Source organism: Chanos chanos, chromosome 2 (genome assembly GCF_902362185.1).
Source record: "Chanos chanos chromosome 2, fChaCha1.1, whole genome shotgun sequence".
Classification (NCBI taxonomy): Eukaryota; Metazoa; Chordata; class Actinopteri; order Gonorynchiformes; family Chanidae; genus Chanos; species Chanos chanos.
The window spans coordinates 1,443,697-1,467,377 of record NC_044496.1 but is presented as its reverse complement, the minus strand read 5'-3'; the positions used below and the strand labels follow the sequence as shown (position 1 = coordinate 1,467,377).

General features: G+C 44.0%; 1 protein-coding gene across 1 annotated transcript; it reads left to right on the top strand.

Moving 5' to 3' along the window:
- Positions 1-1,316: 1,316 nt before the first annotated feature.
- Positions 1,317-23,649, top strand: ptprja (protein tyrosine phosphatase receptor type Ja). The gene is made up of 30 exons (XM_030793440.1): positions 1,317-1,356; positions 2,862-3,053; positions 4,548-4,682; positions 5,293-5,556; positions 6,228-6,488; positions 6,792-6,872; positions 8,573-8,833; positions 9,283-9,534; positions 10,798-11,052; positions 11,710-11,967; positions 12,254-12,517; positions 12,768-13,031; positions 13,310-13,570; positions 13,855-14,127; positions 14,709-14,972; positions 15,380-15,649; positions 16,776-16,922; positions 17,021-17,222; positions 17,465-17,583; positions 17,827-17,914; positions 18,431-18,478; positions 18,613-18,621; positions 18,861-18,948; positions 19,107-19,197; positions 19,875-19,948; positions 20,065-20,199; positions 21,137-21,253; positions 21,570-21,730; positions 22,813-22,948; positions 23,494-23,649. Exons 1-30 carry the CDS (start codon positions 1,317-1,319, stop codon positions 23,647-23,649), a joined length of 5,166 nt encoding a protein of 1,721 aa, XP_030649300.1.
- The last annotated feature ends 32 nt before the right edge of the window (positions 23,650-23,681 follow it).

The window sequence follows — 23,681 nt, the reverse complement described above, 5'->3', positions numbered from 1 at the left end:
CACACACACACACACACTCCATACAAACGTATAAATAACTTGGGTGGGTATTAGAAGGCTCCCGGCTGTCAGATGGAGTGTGATAAACGGAGTCATGACTCAGGCATCTGGGTGAAGTTTTGAAGCATCGTTTCCAGACAGGCCCGGGCTCTGTTCCGGTCTTCCTGCACCCAGACAGGCCTGCTCAGGCACTGATAAGCATTGGCTCTTGGAGCAAGCGCTCAGGCTCAAGCCCCCTCACTGTGGTTTTGTGGTGGCTTCAGGGTGGGTTGAACTCTAATTTGCAGATGGTCACATGGTTTCAACTCGGCTGGACGGTTACAGGAAAAGCTGAGTAATTTCATTGCATTGGCTCTTTAGTTTTGTTGCTGGTTTCTAAAAAAAACACAGCTTTTACATATTTTCAGGTCACTTTTTGTGTCAGTTTCACATCTATACTCACCCTTCAGTCCAGACTCACATCTATACTCACCCTTCAGTCCAGACTCACCCTTCAGTCCAGACTCACATCTATACTCACCCTTCAGTCCAGACTCACATCTATACTCACCCTTCAGTCCAGACTCACATCTATACTCACCCTTCAGTCCAGACTCACATCTATACTCACCCTTCAGTCCAGACTCACCCTTCAGTCCAGACTCACATCTATACTCACCCTTCAGTCCAGACTCACATCTATACTCACCCTTCAGTCCAGACTCACCCTTCAGTCCAGACTCACATCTATACTCACCCTTCAGTCCAGACTCACCCTTCAGTCCAGACTCACATCTATACTCACCCTTCAGTCCAGACTCACATCTATACTCACCCTTCAGTCCAGACTCACATCTATACTCACCCTTCAGTCCAGGGTCACACAGACCACAGACCCCCTGCAGAAATCAAGGTGATCTATTGAGAAGAGGACCCATTCGGATACCAGGTTATTTTGAAAGAAAAACTGTGTTTGTAGTTCAGTCCGAATACTGAATGCTGACATATAAACAAAGACCTGTTTAGCCAGTCCCCCTGTGCTGGGTGTCAGTGCAGTAGAGAGGGGTTCTTCTTCAGTAGCCAAGGGCCTGCCTGCTATCAGCCCCTTTACTTCCGCACAATCAGTACTTTATAGTGAAACGGCCCACACAGAATAATGTGGTGAATGGAGAGGAAGAAGGCTTGAGTTTTTTAGGGTTTTAGACGATTGACCTGCTTAGGAGTAAGCAAACAGCCTTCTTTCATTTATACATGTTTGCCAAATGAATACGAAGGATTTTGTGCTTTGAAGAGCAGGCCGAAGCCACATGGTTTAGAAGCCTGTGTGCACTGGAGTCATGTCAGCTACAGAGAAAAGTCAGAGTTTGAGTCTCAGAGGTAAGGCTAAGTGAATGTAATATCTCCCAGAGATGTTGATGAACACAGCCCAGGAAATCCGCCACTATTTGTACATGATTATAGTGCCATAGGGAAATGATAGTGAAACTGCTACTGTTTTATATTCTCACTGTTCCCAATGTTTCCTGTGTCAGGCTTGTTGCCCATGCTGTAATTTTTCAGTTTGCTTCATTTACAAAGATTCAGTGAAGTAAGCTTTAGTGGTTTTGCATGAATAGGGGAAGGAAATTTCTCTTTTACAGTGTGTGTCTGTATGTGTGAGTGTGTGTCTGTGTGTGTGTGTGTGTCTGTGTGTGTGTGTGTGTCTGTGTGTGTTTATGTGTGTGTGTGTGTGTGTGAATGAGTGTGTGAGTGTGTGTATGCGTATATGTGTGTGTGTGTGTGTGTGTGTGTGTGTGTGAGTGAGTGTGTGTGTGAATGAGTGTGTGAGTGTGTGTATGCGTGTCTGTGTGTATGCATGTGTGTGTGTGTGTGTGTGTGTGTGAATGAGTGTGTGAGTGTGTGTGAATGAGTGTGTGTGTGTGTGTGAATGAGTGTGTGAGTGTGTGAATGTGTGTGTCTGTATGTGTGTGTGTCTGTGTGTGTGTGTGAATGTGTGTGTGTGTGAATGTGTGTGTGTCTGTGTGAGCATGTGTTGGGCAGGTGTAAAGCTGCCAACACACTTACCGTAACATTCACCACACGGTCCCTGTAGCATGTGTTTGGCGTGAACTCAGAGGAGGAAGGAGAGTTTTGCATGTTTTATGGCTGCTGCTGTGTCCAGCGCCGTTCACTGATTGGACCAGAGATTAAACCCGTTAAAGTGTTCATTCTTCAGTGACACGGGCCGCTGTAATTCACCTTCTTACAGACGAACACAACCAAGACTAAAGACGCTTTGCCAGAATTCTTTAGTTATTTGTTTTGTTGGTTTTTTTTAAATATCTGTTTTGAATATGTTTTAATATTTTAGTTGATGCGTTATGGATATCATGGAATGGCATAAACACATTTTATGTTCCACTGCCTCTTAAATGATTTAAAACGTTGAGATAGTGTTGCAGTGTTTGATAGTGCACTGTTCTTTCTTCAGCCTCAGAACAGCTGGTTTATTACAGCCACTGATTCCATACACTGATTCCTGTCATTACTGACACTGTGTAAGATTTACCTTTGGTTTACCTATGGTTGCCATCAGCACAGGCTTGAATCTGTGCGTTGCAAACCAGTAAAAGTTACCTGTTGGTTTGTCAAATCAAATTCGAATTTCATTAAACCCTAAACAACATCTTTCTTCTCTCTGATTTCAGGTCTCCCTCGGACAAACGGACTGTGAGTCTCTCAGTTACAGTGCTGGAATCTTATTGTGAATTATGTTGCTCCCCGTGACTTAAACTCTGAATATTTTTTTTATAGAGATGTTATGCTTCCCTTTTGAGAATAATGAATTCTGATTGGTGTGCGGTGCGCGGCCGTGACGTGTTTTGGTGTTTGTGTCTGTTTAGGTACGACCTGTGTATATAAGTCCGTTTCCTCTGACACGAACATCACCATCATCACCAACTCGGCATGCACGGCTGAGAACATCAGTGCAGAGTACACTGGAAACAGCGTCATCGTGACTGGCCTACAGCCCGGCAACACCTATTTATTACGAATCAACTGCTCCGACCTGTGCTGCTCAAACTTCTCAACTAGTAAGTTATACCAGAGCAGAATTTTCAGTCATATGGGAAAAATTCCTCTGAACACTGGACCAAGTGTGAATACGAGATTTAAATTGGGCAGAAACACAAATTTACCAGAGACACAAATGTAACGTATGATTTTTTTTTTTTAAGCTCTTCCACTTCCACGAGCTTTTTTTTTTCTTTAATAAACACTGAATTTGATGAGGTACAATGGAAAAATTATTGACAAAAGTGTTGATGTGTTTAAATTACTGCCTGGTATGGGGAGGAATCTCCTGGCCTGGTTAATTAAGGTTTTGAATTTTAGAGCTTGAATTTTAAAGTCTGAATTTCAGATGCGGAACTCATGCTCTGGTGTCTTTCTGTCCCTTTCACCCACGCACAGACTCTGTCTCCAGCAATCTGACATACACTCAACTCAACGTCTCCACCTATAACTTAAGCTGGACAGGGTACTCCCTTCCAGCCGGTCTGACACTGCGTAAGTGCCTCTCTTTTCACTGGCATCTGTTTGTCTGATAGTAACAGCTGAGTCACAGCCTGGCCCAGCCTTAAAGTGTTCACCTGCAGTCCTTTCATGGGGGGCTTTTTGAGTGGGTCTGTTTGAAGCCTGAAATCACAGTACTCACGTAGACCTTCAGAAATAAGATTCTGACTGTAACCATTTGGGATAACACCACTTACTGAGTCAAAGTCGTTAAAGGCAGTACAGATAGAACTGATAGCTGATAGGGGTATATAAAAGAGCCAACAATATGAACTGACCAGCATTGACACTGAAAACAGATCATTAACTGTCTTTTCGCTAGAAAATGTTTGAATGGAAGTTAGATTTAGCTAGTTCTGTAGTACTTAGAGTTTATTGTACTTGCCTTGGCTGACTCATCAATATATAAATATATATACGTGTGTGTGTGTGTGTGTGTGTGAGTGTGTACAAGTGGTCCCTGACTTATGATGGTTCAACTTACGATTTTTCGACTTCATGATGGTGCGAAAGCGATACGCGTTCAGTAGAAACTGTACTTTGAATTCTGAATTTTGATCTTTTCCCGGGATAGCGATACGCCGTACGATACTGTCTCATGATGCTGGACAGCGCCAGTGAGCTGCAGCTGCTAGTTAGCCACGCAATCACAAGGGTAAACAAACCGACACCGTACGGTGTACTGTGATGCCAGCGTTTCTGAGTACGTTTAAGGTAGGGTTAGGGCTAGGCTAAGCTACGATGTTTGGTAGGTTAGATACACTGTATTAAATGCATTTCCGACTTATGATATTTTCAGCTTACGATGGGCTTATCCGGACGTAACCCCACCGTAAGTTGAGGAAGTTGTATCGATACAGCGGTGCCAAGTATCAATATTTATTTGATATTATTTTATAATTTTTTTACATTTATTTAATCTACTTTTATTTTGGTACATACGTCTACTCTGATAACATTGCTTGTGAAGTCCACAAGATTGCGCAAGACCTCGCTCTTCTCTTGCGTCACAGCGGAAATTGGAAAGGAAGTCAGAGTCGCCAAGTTGGCTGCAGAGAGGAGAATACAGAGAAGAGTCTATCTGCAGTCTCGCAGACTACACGACACGCCCGCTTCAGTACAGGACACTCCCCCTGAGGAAGACGCCTGTTATGCATAGCCCTAACCACATGACCATAGTGGGCGTGTCATGTGGTTCTGCGGTTCTGCAGTTAGACATACTTGACCTATACGTAACGAGATGTATAGTCGAGAGCGTGTGGCGTTTCGGCTTCGAGAATACAGCCTGCGAATAACGAGCTTGACATCCCTCTCGCCGTCTGCTACAGTAGAGTATTAGGGTATGACGGAGTATTAGGGCCACACTGAGGGGGGGAAAAAAAATTCTGAGATTTTGGGGATAAGGTGGAATAATATTATGAGAATAGTCGTGATATTACCAAAAAAAATTATGACTTTATTCTCGTAATATTATGACCCTATAGTATGTTTTTATCTATGTGTGTATGTGTGTGTATATAAAAAAAAAAAAAAAATAAATAATATATATATATATATATATATATATATATATATATATATATATATATATATATATATATATATATAAAATGTGTGTGTGTGTGTGTGTGTCTGAAATAATAAATAAGTAGGCTTTTGGACATAAACACATTCTGATGTTCCAGAATATACGATTCACCTGTGTCAAACCCCACTCCACCCCACCCAACCCCCAAACCCACTCTCTTGCACTCACAGGGCCTGAGCCAGTCAGCAACCTGTCTTTCACTCAAATCACCAACTCATCACTGTTTCTTAGCTGGACAAAGGGCCAGGGAAGAAGCCCCTTCTATAGGGTAACATGGAAAACCCCAGGGTCACAGCCCATATCTAGATCTACCACTGAGACTTCCATTCGTATAACAGGGCTGGCACCTGGTACTAAATACTCCTTCGAAGTAAATTCGGTCGCCGCAGATAACATGACCGAGGGGAAAACAGTCGATAAGTCACAGAATACAGGTACGTTTAAAATGCACTGCTTTGGTCTGCGTGTGGTTTAGATCGAATGGTCTCTTAAAATTTTGTTCCTTAAACACTGTACTTAGACGCAATCAAAATAAATTATTATTTAGCTTGCTACAGTTAAAATGTCAAGGAAGCAATAAAAAAAAAAATCTTGAAGAACCTGACTGATTATTAAAAGTGAGGAGCTGTTTTGATACAACAGACCGTCTGTGTCAGAGCCAGTGCCCAGTCTGTCAGGGACATGTGACCCTCTGTGAAGTAACTCAATGAAAGATGAGGTCTCACTGACACAGGAGAGGCAAGACCTGCCATTCATCACCAACATGCCCCTCAAAATCATTTCAAAACACACACAGGTTATATTGCTTTTTAGTCCTGTTCTAAACGGTTTCTACCGGGAGACAAATGACAATACAAAATATCTTGTAAAGCTTTATACAACAGGACAATAGGTTGAATGGTAAGACATGCAGTCCAAATTCACACAGGGTCATCTGGCCTTATGTAACCATATGGTGATATTAATGTCATAAGCATCACAGTGGAACAATTAAAAGCAACTGAGAGTTCTCACAGCTTTCTGTGTTGGACATGCCAGTACTTCTAGGTTTTAAAATGACTGTGTTTCCCACATGCACCATTGACGATGTGTTTCATCTCAACAGTACCAGCCAAACCTGAGAACATCCGGGCTGACCTGCAGGGCAATGACTCTCTGACTTTAAGCTGGGACCAGCCACCAGGGCATGTGGACAAATACAAAGTCCAGATGAGTCAGAGAGACCTCAATGTTTCTGAGAGCAAGAACACCAACAATAACACCTCCCAGTTTAAGGACTTGTCTGCGGGCAGGCTGTACGATTTTACCGTAACGTCAGTCAGTGGTGCTCTTGAATCATCTTCAGATCTTGTTCGGTTTGCCACTAGTGAGTTAATCACGTGTATTGTTCATTAAATCACTTGAGTTCAGTAATGAGGTATAGACACACTGTCCAGGATGCGTTGTCTGATTGGTTGTTTTGTGTGTGTGTGTGTTTATTCATTGTCAGGACCCAACCCGCCTCAATCACTTATGGTAACCAATCTGACGCAGACAACACTGTTGCTGCGGTGGGTGACGCCGTGGACGATGGAAAGATTAAACGTTACTTATGAAGTGATCTACACATCAAGTCAGCAAGTTCTGAATGTCAGTGACACCAGCATTCAGCTCTCTGCTCTGTCACCAGGGACACGGTACGACATCACCGTGGCCACAGTTTCTGCACATGGTCTGAGAAGCTCTCGAGCCAGTTTATCTGTCTTCACACGTAAGTCCCTTCTGACTGACTTCACATTACATCACACACCCCTACCAACCACCAAAACACCTCTACCAACCACCAAAACACCTCTAAAAAACACACACCTCTAACAACCAACCACCAAAACACCCCTACCAACCACCAAAACACCTCTACCAACCACCAAAACACCTCTAAAAAACACACACCTCTAACAACCAACCACCAAAACACCCCTACCAACCACCAAAACACCTCTACCAACCACCAAAACACCTCTTATAACCAAACACACACCCCTACCAACCACCAAAACACCCCTACCAACCACCAAAACACCTCTACCAACCACCAAAACACCTCTTATAACCAAACACACACCTCTACCAACCACCAAAACACCCCTACCAACCACCAAAACACCTCTTATAACCAAACACACACCCCTACCAACCACCAAAACACCTCTACCAACCACCAAAACACCTCTACCAACCACCAAAACACCTCTTATAACCAAACACACACCCCTACCATCCACCAAAACACCCCTACCAACCACCAAAACACCTCTAACAACCAAACACACACCTCTACCAACCACCAAAACACCTCTAACAACCAAACACACACCTCTACCAACCACCAAAACACCCCTACCAACCACCAAAACACCTCTTATAACCAAACACACACCCCTACCAACCACCAAAACACCTCTACCAACCACCAAAACACCTCTAACAAACACACACCTCTATGAAACCAACCACCAAAACACCCCTACTAACCACCAAAACACCTCTACCAACCACCAAAACACCTCTTATAACCAAACACACACCCCTACCAACCACCAAAACACCTCTACCAACCACCAAAACACCTCTAACAACCAAACACACACCTCTACCAACCACCAAAACACCTCTACCAACCACCAAAACACCTCTAACAACCACCAAAACACCTCTAACAACCAACCACCTCTAACAACCAACCACCAAAACACCTCTACCAACCAAACACACACCTCTATCAACCACCAAAACACCTCTACCAACCACCAAAACACCATAACAAACACACACCTCTAACAACCAACCACCAAAACCCCCTACCAACCAAACACACACCTTTAACAACCACCAAAACACCTCTAACAACCAACCACCAAAACACCTCTAACAACCAACCACACACCTCTAATAACCAACCACACACCTCTGTTAACCAAAACACACCTCTGACAACCAAAAGCTGGCTGCTTGGCTTGCGCCTGACCTGTTGTAGCGCTTGAACATGGCCGCAGTGGCAGAGGTGTAAAATGGGTCTGATTTGTGAAGGGTTTTGGGAGGTGAATATCTGGGGAGTTGAGAAGCAGCTCTAGGCTGCAGTAGTGAGACAGTTTGTGCTACTGTGACAGCTGGAGCTGCATCACCCTGACTGCCTTCAGGACCCCTCTGAAAAACAAGAGACGAGCAGTGTTGTGTTTGATGTGTTTAATAAAACTTAAATGACAAAGTTTCCTTACTCACACCTTACAAAAACGAAACAAGGTGGTCAAAATTGGCAGCTTCTACTACCGTTTTGCTGTGCTGTGGTTATACATTTGACAAAAAACACAAATAGCCAAAAAATCATGGATCTATTAGTGTGTGGATTTGTTAGCTCGTTGACAGCATCATTAAGTTTAAGGCTTGTGATGTCACTTTTGCTTCTCTTAGGACCCAACCAAGTTCGGGAACTGAAGGCCACTGCTACGTCCACAAACTCTCTCAGACTGGAATGGCTGCCGCCCTCAGACACCCAGAACAATTACACCTACAGGGTCCAAATCTCGCCGTCGTCTGGCTCGAGCGGAACAGTGGTATCAGGGAACAATTTTACCGTGAACGGTCTTCGGCCTGGAGCTCAGTACACCTGCAGCGTCACCACGGTCATATCCAACCTCTCTGGACCCGCTGAGTCCGTACCCTGCTACACCAGTGAGTAACCCAGCACGCGATGCAGAACAATACAGTAGAGAACACATATATTCCCCCTATGAATGCTGGTGCACTCTTTCAACAGAGCGAATTCAGTGTTCTTCTAAGTTCTCAATGGATGAACAATGTCTGGAGTTGATCTCAGACTTCACATTCTCATACCAGTTTGACTATTGGAGCACGTCGGGGTAAAGCAGATTGCTATAGTTTTATGAGGTCCCATAGCGGTATGAAGCATTTAAAGTCTGTATAGAACATGATCATGATGACCTCCAGGAAAAAAAGGCTTTTCTCAAATACATGCAGTGCAGTGCTACCAATCCTGGGCTTTATTGTGTGGCAGCTGTTGTATAAGGGAATGATGTGGGACAAGTTATCATAATTTTATCATAATCATAACAAGTTATCATAAGTGTTTATTCTTTCGCTCTTTTTAATTTTTTTTTCAGAGCCTGAAACCGTTCGCAATTTGACAGCGACAACCATTAATGAAACCGTGATTCGTCTGACGTGGCTTTACCAAGGCGACCAGAACAGCACTTATTACTATAAAATCATTGTCGTCGGGCAAAAGACATTTAACACCACGGATACGACCGTCGATGTTGGCAATCTCACTCCTGGCGCCTCGTACACATTCCAGGTTGTCGTTGTAGCAAACTCAGTGAGGTCGGAGCCCAAGGAAACCTCTGGATACACACGTATGGCTTATGTGTTGTCTCTATTGTGTTTAGTTTCTTATGAATCAGTAAAAGTGCACTATAATGTGTGGCTATAGACACAGAGCTGCCATCTGCCTCATGTAAAGTCTGTAAAAGAATCCAGTGTAATCCATCTGATAAAGCAGCTCTCAGCAACGCCACACACCCCAGATACTGATGATCAAAGAAGGCTTTATGACGAGAGGAAAGAAAATGTAATTAGAGAGATTTTATACTAAAATATGGGATATCTTCTCACAGAAGACTGTGAAAACATTGTCTAAAAATGGAATGCCCCCCCCCCCCCACACCACCACCAAAGAAAGGTTTTTAAACATGTATCCAAAATACATGCATTAACACAACCCTTTTTAGACGTTGGACTCGGTCTCTGCAGCTGTTTTGTGGTGACTTCACGGCCTGTGAGACCGGAGAATGAAAACGAGAACAGTCATGAAAATCTATTTGCTGTCCCCTGTTGTGGCAGCCAGGAGGGACAGAAGTACCAAAATATTTCAGAAAATTAGTTGTGATAAGTCAGGAGATGACTAAAAAAATTATGTACATAACTTAAACACTGCCAGTCTGCACAATCTGTTCAGTTTATCAGCGGTTTATTAGCGACAGATGGTCATGGTGCAGTAGCTGCATCACACTCTCATTACCACTGCACCTCACGGTCTGGGAGGCAGTATTGTATTTGTTCACTAGCTGCAGCCAAGTCTCACAGATCTCCAAAGGTTCTGCCGGTGTACCGATACAGCCGGTGTACCGATACAGAGTTTTTCGCCGGTAAAGACAGAGGGGTCCCGATCGACTCTGTAAGGTGATCTGGTAGAAAACACGCTCAAAACTGTTTGCCACCCTCAACCCGACGCCACTGAAGTAAAGGCCACAAAGTGATCATGATGAGAATAAGTGGGCTTGAGAACATTATTTTGGTTCGTTGACTGAAACATGTCCCCTGGGTTGTGTTGTTTAGCATATGCATTTTTTTTTCATCTTTATCTTGGTTATGGAAAAATGCTAGATGGTATTTTTGTAACATTTCTAGTATGCTTAGTGTGCCGGTAACTTTTATGACAACACGTGTATTTTGTGACAATATGAGAATGAGAGTTTTTTTCCCCCCACTGGAATGTTAGAGTTGCCAAACATGGTCAGTTATCGGCAACTAAGAAAAGTAAAAAAAGAAAAGAGATGAAAACAAGCTTGTTACAGAGGATAAAATGGAATCTTAACGGTTGTTGATTTGTCTTTCAGGAGTGGGAAAACCATCGGTCACATCTGCTGTTGGGAGCACGACCAACGTGACTGTAACGTGGTCACAGCCATCTGGGAACGTGACGTCGTACAATGTCACAATCCGCCAGGGTGACTATTATCAGCAGACAACCGAGTCGAACGGCGAGTCCGTCGTGTTTCAGAACCTGAAACCCGGCACAAACTACAGCGTCACCGTGATCAGCATCAGTGGCCTGTCCAGCGTGCAATCTGACGAATTTCGCAATGCCACCCGTAAGAGAGCTCTCGCCTCCCCGTCATCAAACAGCCATACTCCACAGCACCAGAGTCACTGTGGTCCCGTGTAGAGAAAGGCTTAATATTCTGCTCTCCATAGGGCTCCTTAACCTGGAGACTAACATTACTGTATTCCAGACATCACATTGTCTAGTGTTATCACAGGCCTCCCACTTCCCTGTCCAGCTCTCTGTTTATGGAAACCAGTACATGTTATCCTGTAGCATGGCCCTCGTGGTAGTCCTCACTGTTTGGCCAATCGGGGTATTTATCTGTAGTTTCCCAGACAACAGCCTCCGTTGTTGTTAACCCAATGTGAGGACCGATGTGAGCAGGATTCTGACCCTCCATGACGGGGGATTTGAGGAACCTTGTGCTACTGTATCAGACACTTGACACTTTTCTGTAACCTGGTCCCCAACCTCCTCCATCCCCCTCTGCCTGTCCAAGAGAGTCATCTATCTCTAATAGAACTCTTAGTGAAAATGCAGGAGTTTGGTCAGGCCGTATGTGATCTGGAGTTGTGTAGGCTATTCAGACATGACAATAAAATGAGAGAGGGCTTCCTTTGTTTTAGGGAATGGATTTGCCAAAAGGTGTCACTGTTGGCGTTCTCTCTCTGACATTATCCCGTCCGGTTTTCTCTTTTCGCAGTGCCCACCCGTCCCGGACAGATTGACGTTTATCCGACCAATGACTCGTTGATTCTGACCGTGGGTCAACCTTACAACATGATCCCTGGAGAGTACACCTTTTTAGTGTCCTATGGTGACTCTACCACTGTCATTGACATGGGACAGAACAGAACCCGTTTGTCTAATCTGACAACTGGCACCCAGTATAACATCATGGTTAAAACCATCGGCGCTAAGGACTATGAGAGTGATGCTGTCAGTGCCTCCAGCTACACCTGTGAGTGACCCTTATTTTCACCCTCTCTTTCTCTCTGTCAGTGTAGCCTCCTATACAGATTTAGTTTCTAAGAGTGTGTAAATATAGAGATTACAGTTTTTCTTAATTGTCTTTTATTCTTCATATTTTCTTATTTATTTATATGCAAGTTGTTTATGCGGTCCTTCTTCTAAAAGAGATTTAAAAAAAAAAAATAGCTAGGGGTATTATGTGGTTTAAGAATGCTCAATAAAAATGAATACACAAACTTAAGCATGCTAACTCAGAATGATGGTGATCTTGGCAGTACCCAACAGTGCGACCAGTCTACAACTGGAGAGCTTCTCCACCACCAGTGTCACGGTGACTTGGGTGCAGGCAGACTCTAAGACTGGCTACCAGTATAACGTTACGGCTCAGAATCAGACCTGGACGCAAGCGACTCAGACATTGACGACGACTACAGCACACATGCAGGACCTGAGATCTGCCAGAGAGTACAACGTCACCATCGTAACTCTCTCCGCAGGTGGCACCAGCGCCCCGGCTGTGTCGATTACCGTGTTCACCAGTAAGTCTCAGAAAAACATCTTCTCTAGTTCAGATCTCTAATGACCACTGCGTATACGTTAATTAGTTACTAATGATTTAATGTTGGGAAACAACAGTAATCTCCAACACACAATCATATATGCTGCATGTATTTGAAACTTTTGTAAGATTGCCATCCGGCTAACTCTTCCTGTGAGTTTTCTGACACTCCTGACAGGAGGGATCTTATTGTCTGCGTGTGATACTGACTGGGTCTGATCTTTCTCCAGAGCCGTACCCTGTCAGCTCCCTGGGCGTCACCGTTCTGAACGTGTCTGCCGTGAAGCTCAACTGGACCAGGCCTTTGGACTTCCCTCCCGACGGCTCGTACAGAGTGGAGACCTCCGCCTGCACCGATCACAGCGTGAACCAGACGGTGACCTCTGAGCAGATCGTCATCGCCGGTCTGGAGTCTGGACGCCAGTGCACCTTTACGGTTTTCAGCCAGGCCAACGGCATTGAAGGAGACTCTGTCAGCATCTCCAGTTACACAAGTAGGTCGCAGTCTCTACATTAAACTCTGGGAGTTTTTTTCTCTTACAAGGCCTTTATAATGTGCCAACCAACCAGGGAGACTAAAAGGATTTTATACTGTGCTCTGACAAATTTGATCAACTTACTTTTTTATTGACGTGATCCAGATCACATGCAGATGCAGATTAGTTTAGAGCAAAACTTAAGAATGAGGTGTGTATCTGAATAGAACCAAAATGTATTTTGTTTATTTGCTGAAGTGATTTGGGGTTTGAGTGATTCTCCCGTATCTCCGCAGGACCTCCTGTTATCACTCCGTCTGTCATCAACATAGGCTCCAATGACTCCCTCTTGGTAACGTGGGAGTCCCCAGGAGGTGCTGTGCAAACATACATCCTAAACATCAGCGGATCTGGCTTGAACCAAACTTTAGAAGTCACAAATGAGCAGTGCTCACACAATTTCACGAACCTGATGGCGGGAACTGTGTACACTGTCACAATGACCTCCATCAGTGGTGGTTTCAGTGAAGCGTCTGAGCCGGTTTCCAACGCAACCAGTGAGTATTCAACATCACGTCACCAGTTTAGACTATGAATTAAACATGTTTCCCATCGTAAGCCTTTGGCAGCTAAAGAAATGTCCAAAGTCATTATTCTTGCAGTGGTAAGTGAGAGTCTGGCTACAGGTTATTTGAAATTGAGAACTGAATCAGGTTGACTCTGACTGGATTCCTCTCATTCTAACAGTGTTTGGGTTTGCATTGCATGTTGTTCCTGTAGTGGAACCATGAACCTTTCAGTCAGAAAAATAACACATCAGGTGATTTTTTTCCTCCTGTAGGTCCAAATGAACCAGGACCTGTGAGAGTCTCAGCCAAAGGCACAGACTTTATTTCAGTGGAGTGGACCACAGCCCAGGGCATGACACCAGGCACTTTCAATTACTCTGTCACGTATGAGCCATCAGGGCTCAACAGGACTCAGGCAATCACTCAGAGTAACACCATGCAACTGACCAACCTGATCTCTGGCACTTCATACACCATCTCCGTGGTAACTGTCGGACCAATGGGCTTCAAGAGCAAGCCTGTAACGCTACAATCCATCACTACTAGTAAGTGAAACTGTGGGAATGACCTGTCATTGAGTACTGTCAATACACTTTTTCTCCACTTAAACAGAACCCCATCTGGTTAACCCTACAAAGAGTATCAGCACATTTTCAAACAGAGTTTGTGTTACTTTTTCAACCACTTTTTTATCTTCCTATAATTAGACTTGTTGTTCTGTGTATCTTATGTACACATACATTTAAATCTAACAATGGACACCAGTGCATGAACTTATAAGTGAAACACTAGGTCAGCTCTTTTGAATCTCTGTTGAGATGGCATGTGATGTGATTCTGTTTAAATGCCAGCTCTGTCCCATTAAAGATTTGTTAGTCTTTAAAAAGAATAGTGTTTAGTCACAAGCACATAGTACATTTGCTTGGTAAATGCAGGAAGGGATGAAAGTTATGGGCCCAAAGCCAACATGTCTCCAGACATTTTCTCCAAGGCCACTACTCCTGATTGGAGGAATTTTGACTGACCTAATATGACCACACACACACACACACACACACACACACACACACACACACACACACTGTTGTCTCTCACGGAGATGCACCTCTTTTACCACCTCTTGCAGATCCTGGGCCTGTTAAGGATTTAGGTACATCAGCCATCTCAACTGATCAGGTATCCCTGACATGGGAGGCTCCAGCAGGCCCTCAGACAGATTACTTATACAGTGTCAAAGTGAGTGGAGAGAGCTTTATTATGGGGAAGAACACAAGCTCCCAGGATGCTTCTGTGGGCAGCCTATCCCCAGGGACTGCCTACAACGCCAGTGTCCAAGCCATCACCTCCGACGGAACCTCAGGAGCTCTGGTGTCACTCTCTTTTTGCACAGGTCAGTTTGTCTTATCCCAGTTTTGGCGCAGAGAGCAGTGAATGCCAGACATACTACACAGTCTAAATTCTGTACAGACGCAGAGTAGAGAACAGAAATGACCATTCAAATGTGCTGTATCTTAATAACTGAGTTTAAATGTATCATAAAAAGTGATGAAGTTCAAAGCAATGGTTGAACAATACAACAGGACACAGTTGTGAAGTTCCTGAAAAATGTTTTTATCGCTGTGTCTCCAACAATGCAGGTCTTTTCCAAGCATTAAGCTTTTAATAGTGTGATGGATGTTTAGGGAAGGTCATCTAAGGACGCTATAACCTTGTTTACTCCTTGGCAGAAAAGAGCAGAGACAGCGGAAAGACCTTCTGCTCAGTCCCATTCATATGACTTGTGATTGAACTCTGTAGATGCAGCCCAGGTCGGGAGTCTGACCTGCGAAGGTCCTAACCTGACCTCCGCGATGCTGATTGTCTCCTGGAACAAACCTCCTGGCTCCAACAGCGGCTTTACTGTCCAGCTGAGTGCATCATCAGTTAACGTCACACAGAACTTAAACAGCTACCAGCATAACTTCACTGGTCTCCAGTACTACACCCAGTACAGCGTCGATGTGTGGACGCGAGGCTGTGGGAAAACCAGCATCGCCACACGGAAGACCTGCCGAACTGGAATCACCAGTAAGTGACATCACTGATCTTTCCCCGGTGATCTGCGTCAGTTTGTCTCCCCGATGCATGCATGTATACATGATAAAGAGTGTGGAAAGGTGGCGTTTTTGCTCAGTAAAGAGTATGAAGTACAGCCCGACCAACATAGGATTTTTAAGACCGATACCGATTTTGACTTAAAAATCCGATAACAAAATATCGGCCGATAATCGTTTCTTTTCTTTTCTTTTTTTTTTTTTTAGAAACACATAATATAAACAAAGATTTTCCCTAACATTTGTTATTCAAGAGTCCTCACCAAGATAACATGGCATAATGCAGTTTAAAAATAAACTTGTTTTATTGTCATAAATAGTACTTTGCACAAAATCACAGCAAAATTTATTACAGTTTTGATAAATAAGAGTCAAATATATAAAAATACAAAGAAGTAAAAAGAAAAATACCAGATCAATTATAGAGTGCTACTACTAATGAACATTAAAGGAAATTGTGTGCGTGCGTGTGTTGTGGGCCTGCCATAATAAACATCAAAGTGAAACTATAAATTAAGCAAAAAAAACCCCAACATATTATCCTTGAGAAAAGTATGGGTGAAATGACTGTTTGTTTGTTTGTTTACTTGACAAGTTTGTCAACAGCTTAGCCTACACCACTCAACTACCGTAACGGTAAACATAATCGTAATTTTGATGTTTGACTGACGGCACCGGCTTTCACGTTACTGTAGCAAAACTAATTGTCATTTATCGGCCATTGTAAGTGCCGATACTGATTTATCTGCAGTTAGCTCATATCAGCTGATAATATCGGAACACCGATTTATCAGTCAGGCTCTGGTACGAAGAGGTCGTTGGAGAAGCTTACAGTTATGATTTGCAGAGAGGCTGTTAAGGTTGATCTTTTTATTTGCCTAGGGAATGCTTAGTCACTCTTTCCATGCAAGCCTCTTTCTCAGTGTAGCCCAGTAAGATCAGGTTCTGGAGTGATGGACTCCATACGATACACAAGCCCAGTGAGGTTATTCTGGCCTTCAATCAAAGATGCTTGGAATGGAGGATTAAAACAATAATATCCTGGTTATTTCTCTGTGATATCCTTGAACCGCGTTGCGTGATCTGTTCCTTTTGCCCAGGGCCTCCTGAACCCAACATAGAGCCAGCAGTGGTGGTCTCAGACACTGGGTATAACCAGTTCACTCTAAAGCTGGATTCCATCCTCTTCAACTCCAGCAATGGACCTGTGCTTTATTTTGGCATTCTGGTGACATCAGAGATGACTGGTACGTCTGTAAACAGCACATTCATAGTGTTGGTCAAGAGCTTGTCAGTCAAGCATTAAAGTGTGATTTGTGTTCACATACTTATTTTCCACCCTCAGGATCCGCCAGAAGCAGCAGCTCTTCAGTGAATCAGTATCTGACTAAAACCTATGAGAACTGGGTTGCCGGTGAGACATCCACATACCTGGCCACTGTGAAGCAGCATCAGGCAACAGACAGTCAGCACACTGTTGTGATTGGCGATGAGACCACATGGGAGGGATACAAAAATGGAGAACTCAATGCTAAAGGAACATACAGGTAAACAGGACATGGCTGTACCAGCTCTCCTAATGTCAGAGTTTGGTGGGGTTGGGTGGGGTGGAGTTTTGTGGGGTTCGGTGGAGTTGGGTGGGGGTTTGGTGGGGTTTTGGTGGAGTTGGGTGGGGTTTGGGTGGAGTTGGGTGGGGTTTGGTGGGGTTGCGTGAGGTTCGGCGGAGGTCGTTGTGTGAGACAGAATGTCTGTGCTGACTGCACTGTGATATGTTTTGTTTTCTTTAAAGTTTTGCAGTTGTGGCATTCACCAATCTGAAAATCTCCAATGACCTCATAGCAACATCCCAGTCATTCTTCTCAGCATCCAGGTTTTACGAGGCAGGAGTGACCCTGTCTGAAAACCCAGGTAACAGTCACAACAATTTCTGATTTTCCAACTCTACTGCACGGTAACCCAATTCAGAGAGAAACTACACACTCGCACCTTTTTAATTCATAATTAAATGATATTAGTCAGATAAAAGTACAAAGACAAAGAGTTTTCACTTTCCAGACCTGAATGAATGAAATTGTAATATGGGGATTGTTTTGTTTTTTCTCTCTTTCTCCTCTCCCGTGTTATTTTTGGTTTTGGTTTTGCCTGGTGCAGTCGTGATCTGGGGGGCGGTGGGGGGAGCAGTCTGTGCTTTTCTCATACTTTTCATTGCCACTGTGGTTCTTGCCATCGTCATGAAACGGTGAGTAAACCATTCTCTGTTTGACAAACTGAAACGGTGAGTTAACTGATGTTTATCTCACAAACTGAATTCAGCAGCAGATGTTATACACTGATCATTTATATGATTAGTATTCATATTATAACATAGTAACATAACATTATTAATAATTTAACATAGCAACACAATATAAGACAGCACTTAATAAGCATTATGCAAATATTTCAGTCAAGAGGCATAAAAACTATGTTCGCATGTAGCCTGATCTTGTCAGACTGTTGTAGACACACTCTGTGGTCATTAACTGTGTTAATCTTAATTTTTTCAGAGGGACTTTGACACTGTTATGTAGTACTGTTGGGCACTGCTATGATGGTATTGTGCAGTGTGCTTTTGGGCTCACAGTGTGACTTGTCTCTCTCTCTCTCTGTCTCGCGCTCTCTCTCTCTCTCTGTCTCTGTCTCTCTCTCTCTCTCCATCTCTCGCTCTCTCTCTCTCTCTGTCTCTCTCTCTCTCTCTCTGTCTGTTGGTTTGTAGGAGAAAAAGCAAAGAAGATTCTCCTGGAGTTCCCATCCATTCCATACGGTAAGACTAACATTCACATCATTTACTAAACACACAAAAACAAATTTCCTGTATATACACTAATAACGCATCAGTAAATGCTGTCATTGCCTGCGTATGACAACTAAACTGTGGACTTTTCCTTTGTCTTTCAGAGCCAAAGTGTAAGTACCTGTCTTTGTTTTTATATGGAGGCGTGTTAGTGCGCTTTTCATGTCCGTTGGGTTAAACGTATGTGTGTCAAGTGTGTGTCTACTTGAAGTTGAGTCTGTGTGTGTATGGGTTTGTGTGTGCCTCTGTGTGTGTGTGTGTGTAAAGCTATTATAAACATACAGACATGTACTGTTCATGCCATTCTTGGTGATCTGTTTGCTGAGGCCATTCTCTACCTTCCTTATTGTAGTAGTCAGCCAATCAAAGTGGAGCACTATGAGTCACACTACCTTAAACAGCGGGCTGACTCCTTTTGTGGCTTTGCTGAGGAATTTGAGGTGAATGGTGATGACATGGGATTTGGGGGGGGTGGGATGGGGGTTAGTCTACGTTCATCGTCTGTTTTTACACACATATAACACAAGATTATTTGATTTGAGTTTAACTTATCGCTCCGTCTGCGTGGAATGTTACTGAGTGTCATGTTTCCGTACAGGACCTGAAACCTGTTGGAGTTAATCAGCCTAAGAACAGTGCTCTTGCCCCTGAAAACAGACCAAAGAACCGCTACAACAATGTTCTTCCCTGTGAGCTTCCAGATATACACCACACCCACACCCCTCCAGTCACATATAAACCACACCCACATCCACACTCCTCCAATCACATATAAACCACACCCATATCCACACTCCTCTAATCAAACATGAACCACACCCACATCCACACCCCTCCAGTCACATATAAACCACACCCATATCCACACTCCTCCAGTTAAATATAAACCACACCCACATCCACACTCCTCCAATCAAACCTGAACCACACCCACATCCACACTCCTCCAGTCAAACATGAACCACACCCACATCCACACTCCTCCAGTCAAATGTAAACCACACCCACATCCACACTCCTCCAGTCAAATGTAAACCACACCCACATCCACAATACTCCAGTTAAATATAAACCACACCCACATCCACAACACTCCAATCAAATAGAAAGTACACCCTCATCCACACTCCTCCAGTCAATTAAAAAAACAAACATATACCAAACAAACATCTTAACAAATCAAAACAAATATATAAAATCCTCATTTCACTGGGATCTGTGAAATACGCAATGTGATGAGGTTCATTAGCTTTGTGTAACTATATCTAAGAAGACAGTTTTGTCAGGTCTGTGATGCAGTTTTACAGACCCAGAGTGATCATCCATTAGTGGACAGTTACTCATCTGTTCAATCTACACTCCACAGACGACTCTTCTCGCGTCAAGCTCTCTGTCCTCGGCAGCCCGTTTGATGATTACATCAATGCCAACTACATACCGGTGTGTATTTGAGTGTCACGAATGAGGACGAGGATGGTAATTATCATTAATAAAGATGATGTTTGTAACACTGCAGAATATGTTGTAAAGGTTTGTGGTGCTTGTCCTCCCTGCAGGGTTACACTTCGAAGAAAGAGTTCATCGCTGCCCAGGGTCCACTGCCAGGCACAGTGAACGAGTTCTGGAGGATGATCTGGGAGAAAAACGTTCACACGGTCGTCATGCTGACCAGATGCAATGAGCAAGGACGGGTACAGAGCCGGACATGATTCACACTGTCATACAACTGCAGTTCACACTGCGCACTGCTTTACACAGAGAGTTCACACTGCGCACTGCTTTACACAGAGAGTTCACACTGCGCACTGCTTTACACAGACAGTTCACACTGCGCACTGCTTCACACAGACAGTTCACACTGCGCACTGCTTTACACAGACAGTTCACACTGCGCACTGCTTTACACAGACAGTTCACACTGCGCACTGCTTTACACAGACAGCTCACACTGCGCACTGCTTTACACAGACAGTTCACACTGCGCACTGCTTTAACCCAGACAGTTCACACTGCGCACTGCTTTACACAGACAGTTCACACTGCGCACTGCTATACACAGACAGTTCACACTGCGCACTGCTATACACAGACAGTTCACACTGCACATTGCTTTACACAGACAGCTCACACTGCACACTGCTTTACACAGACAGCTCACACTGCACACTGCTTTACACAGACAGCTCACACTGCACACTGCTTTACACACTGTTGCATTGCACACTGTCTCACACTGACAATTTACACTGCACACTGCTTTACACAGACAGCTCACACTGCACACTGCTTTACACAGACAGCTCACACTGCACACTGCTTTACACACTGTTGCATTGCACACTGTCTCACACTGACAATTTACACTGCACACTGCTTTACACAGACAGCTCACACTGCGCACTGCTTTACACAGACAGTTTACACTGCATACTCTCTTACACCAACAGTTTACACTGCACACTGCTTTACACACCGACTGTTTACACTGCAAACTGCCATACACCTACGGTGTTTTACACCGAACACTGTACTACACACCTGCAATACATACATGTCTGCTACACACTCTACACTGCTACATCCTTAACTAGCAGCTGAAAATAAGATGAACTTGTATTTCTCTTCCAGGTGAAATGTGAAGAATATTGGCCTGCAGAGACAAAACACTTCAACAATCTAGTAGTGACAACAACTTCTGAAATTCCTCTAGAGGACTGGACCATTCGGGACTTTGATATAAAAAATGTGAGTAAATGTTCACCTCACACGGTAGCTTTGTAGAGCATAAGTGGTATTGGCAATGTGTTCCTGGCTGTGGGAGTGCACTCTATCCCAACATTATATACACTCACATCAATGGATGTGGCTTATCAGTGATTCATTTCCCATCTTTTCATACACAGAGTCACTAAAGCAGTAATAGCTTGTGTCAGTGCATTACAACATATTAAAAAAAAAACACCCAAAATGCCTATTTTAGTTGTTTCCTTGATTTTCTTTTCTTGAAAAGTCTTGTATGTTTGTTAAGACGTCTGTAATGTGGCCTCGTGTCTGGTAACAGGTGAAAACGGCAGAGACTCGGTCAGTGCGGCACTTCCACTTCACGGCCTGGCCAGACCATGGCGTCCCGGAGACCACGGAGCTGCTCATTAACTTCAGACACCTCGTGAGGGAACATATGGACCAATATTCTCGCCACTCTCCTACGCTCGTCCACTGCAGGTCTGACACTCACGCACACGCTCGTACACACACGCTCACACATTCACACTCTCACACACACACACACACACACGCTAACACACACGCTCACACATGCTCACACTCACACACTCTCACACACACACTCGTACACACAGGCTCACACATTCACACACATGCTCACACATACACATGCTTGTACACACATGCTCACACATTCACACACACGCTCGTACACACATGCTCACACATTCACACACATGCTCACACATTCACACACACGCTCGTACACACACGCTCACACATTCACACACATGCTCACACATACACACGCTCACACATTCACACACACGCTCACACATTCACACACACGCTCGTACACACACGCTCACACATTCACACACACGCTCACACATTCACACACATGCTCACACATACACACGCTCACACATTCACACACATGCTCACACATACACACACACGCTCGTACACACACGCTCACACATTCACACACATGCTCACACATACACACGCTCACACATTCACACACATGCTCACACATACACACGCTCACACATTCACACACACGCTCACACATTCACACACATGCTCACACATACACACACACGCTCGTACACACACGCTCACACATTCACACACATGCTCACACATACACACGCTCACACATTCACACACATGCTCACACACACACACGCTCGCACATTCACACACATGCTCACACATACACATGCTCACACATACACACATGCTCATACAGCACATATTCCATGACTGCATTACAACTCTCTGGAATAGGTGCATGCTAGTTGTCTTTCAGAGTATTTTGGGTTTTGGTTTTACATATTTTAATGGTTGCTTTTGAAATGACATGGCTTGTTCTGGTTTAGCGGTTTGATTATGCTGACTGGTTTTTGCTTTTATGGTCATGCAGTCTAGACATGTTGAGTTTTGCTCAGTTGGCTTTTGGGCACTGATGGATATTGTTTAGCCATCCAGTCTGAAAGCACAGGGGAGTTGAGCTTTGTTCTGATTGGTCTACTGAATGAATAAATCTAAATGGAATTTTGTTTTTGCCTCTGCAGTGCTGGAGTTGGACGAACAGGAACATTCATTGCCATTGATCGACTCATCTTCCAGATCGAACGCGATGGAGTCGTTGACGTTTACGGAATCATTCATGACTTGCGCATGCACAGACCCCTGATGGTCCAAACAGAGGTGAGCTCTCTGGCTGGTATCAGTCAGGAACCAAACAGAACGGCTTTAGCATTAACACAGAACTGAGTAGGGTAATACAGACCTCAGCAGTAGTGCTAGTCACTGTCAAAACTGTTGCCATCGTGGTTTTGTGGAGACAGCAGACTTTCAGACATATAACAGTGATAGGGGGAGTGTTTTTCACTGATGTACCGGAACCTGTTGTGTGCTTATGCAGTTTTCAAAAATGTAGAACAGGACCTGTCTTAACTCAAAGTAAGCTGATGCACATTGCACTTCAATGGAAGTTAAATATGTTTGTTTAGCTTGTGTGTGTGTGTGTGTACTTGTGTGAGAACTGTACATGTGATTGTGTGCAGAATGATGAGTACTGAAAGCTGTCTGTGCTTAATGTTGTGTGTGTGTGTGCGTGTGTGTGTGTGTGCAGAATGATGAGTACTGAAAGCTGTCTGTGCTTAATGTTGTGTGTGTGTGCGTGTGTGTGTGTGTGTGTGTGCAGAATGATGAGTACTTAAAGCTGTCTGTGCTTAATGTTGTGTGTGCAGGATCAGTATGTCTTCCTGAACCAGTGTGCCATAGACATCATCCGGTCACGGACCGGCACCAACGTAGACTTAATCTATCAGAACACAGCAGCACTCACTGTCTACGAAAACTTTGAACCGATGAAGAAGTCTAAAAATGGTTATCACAAAGCCTAGCTGTCTTTTCCTGTCTTCAGGTAGCACTTCTG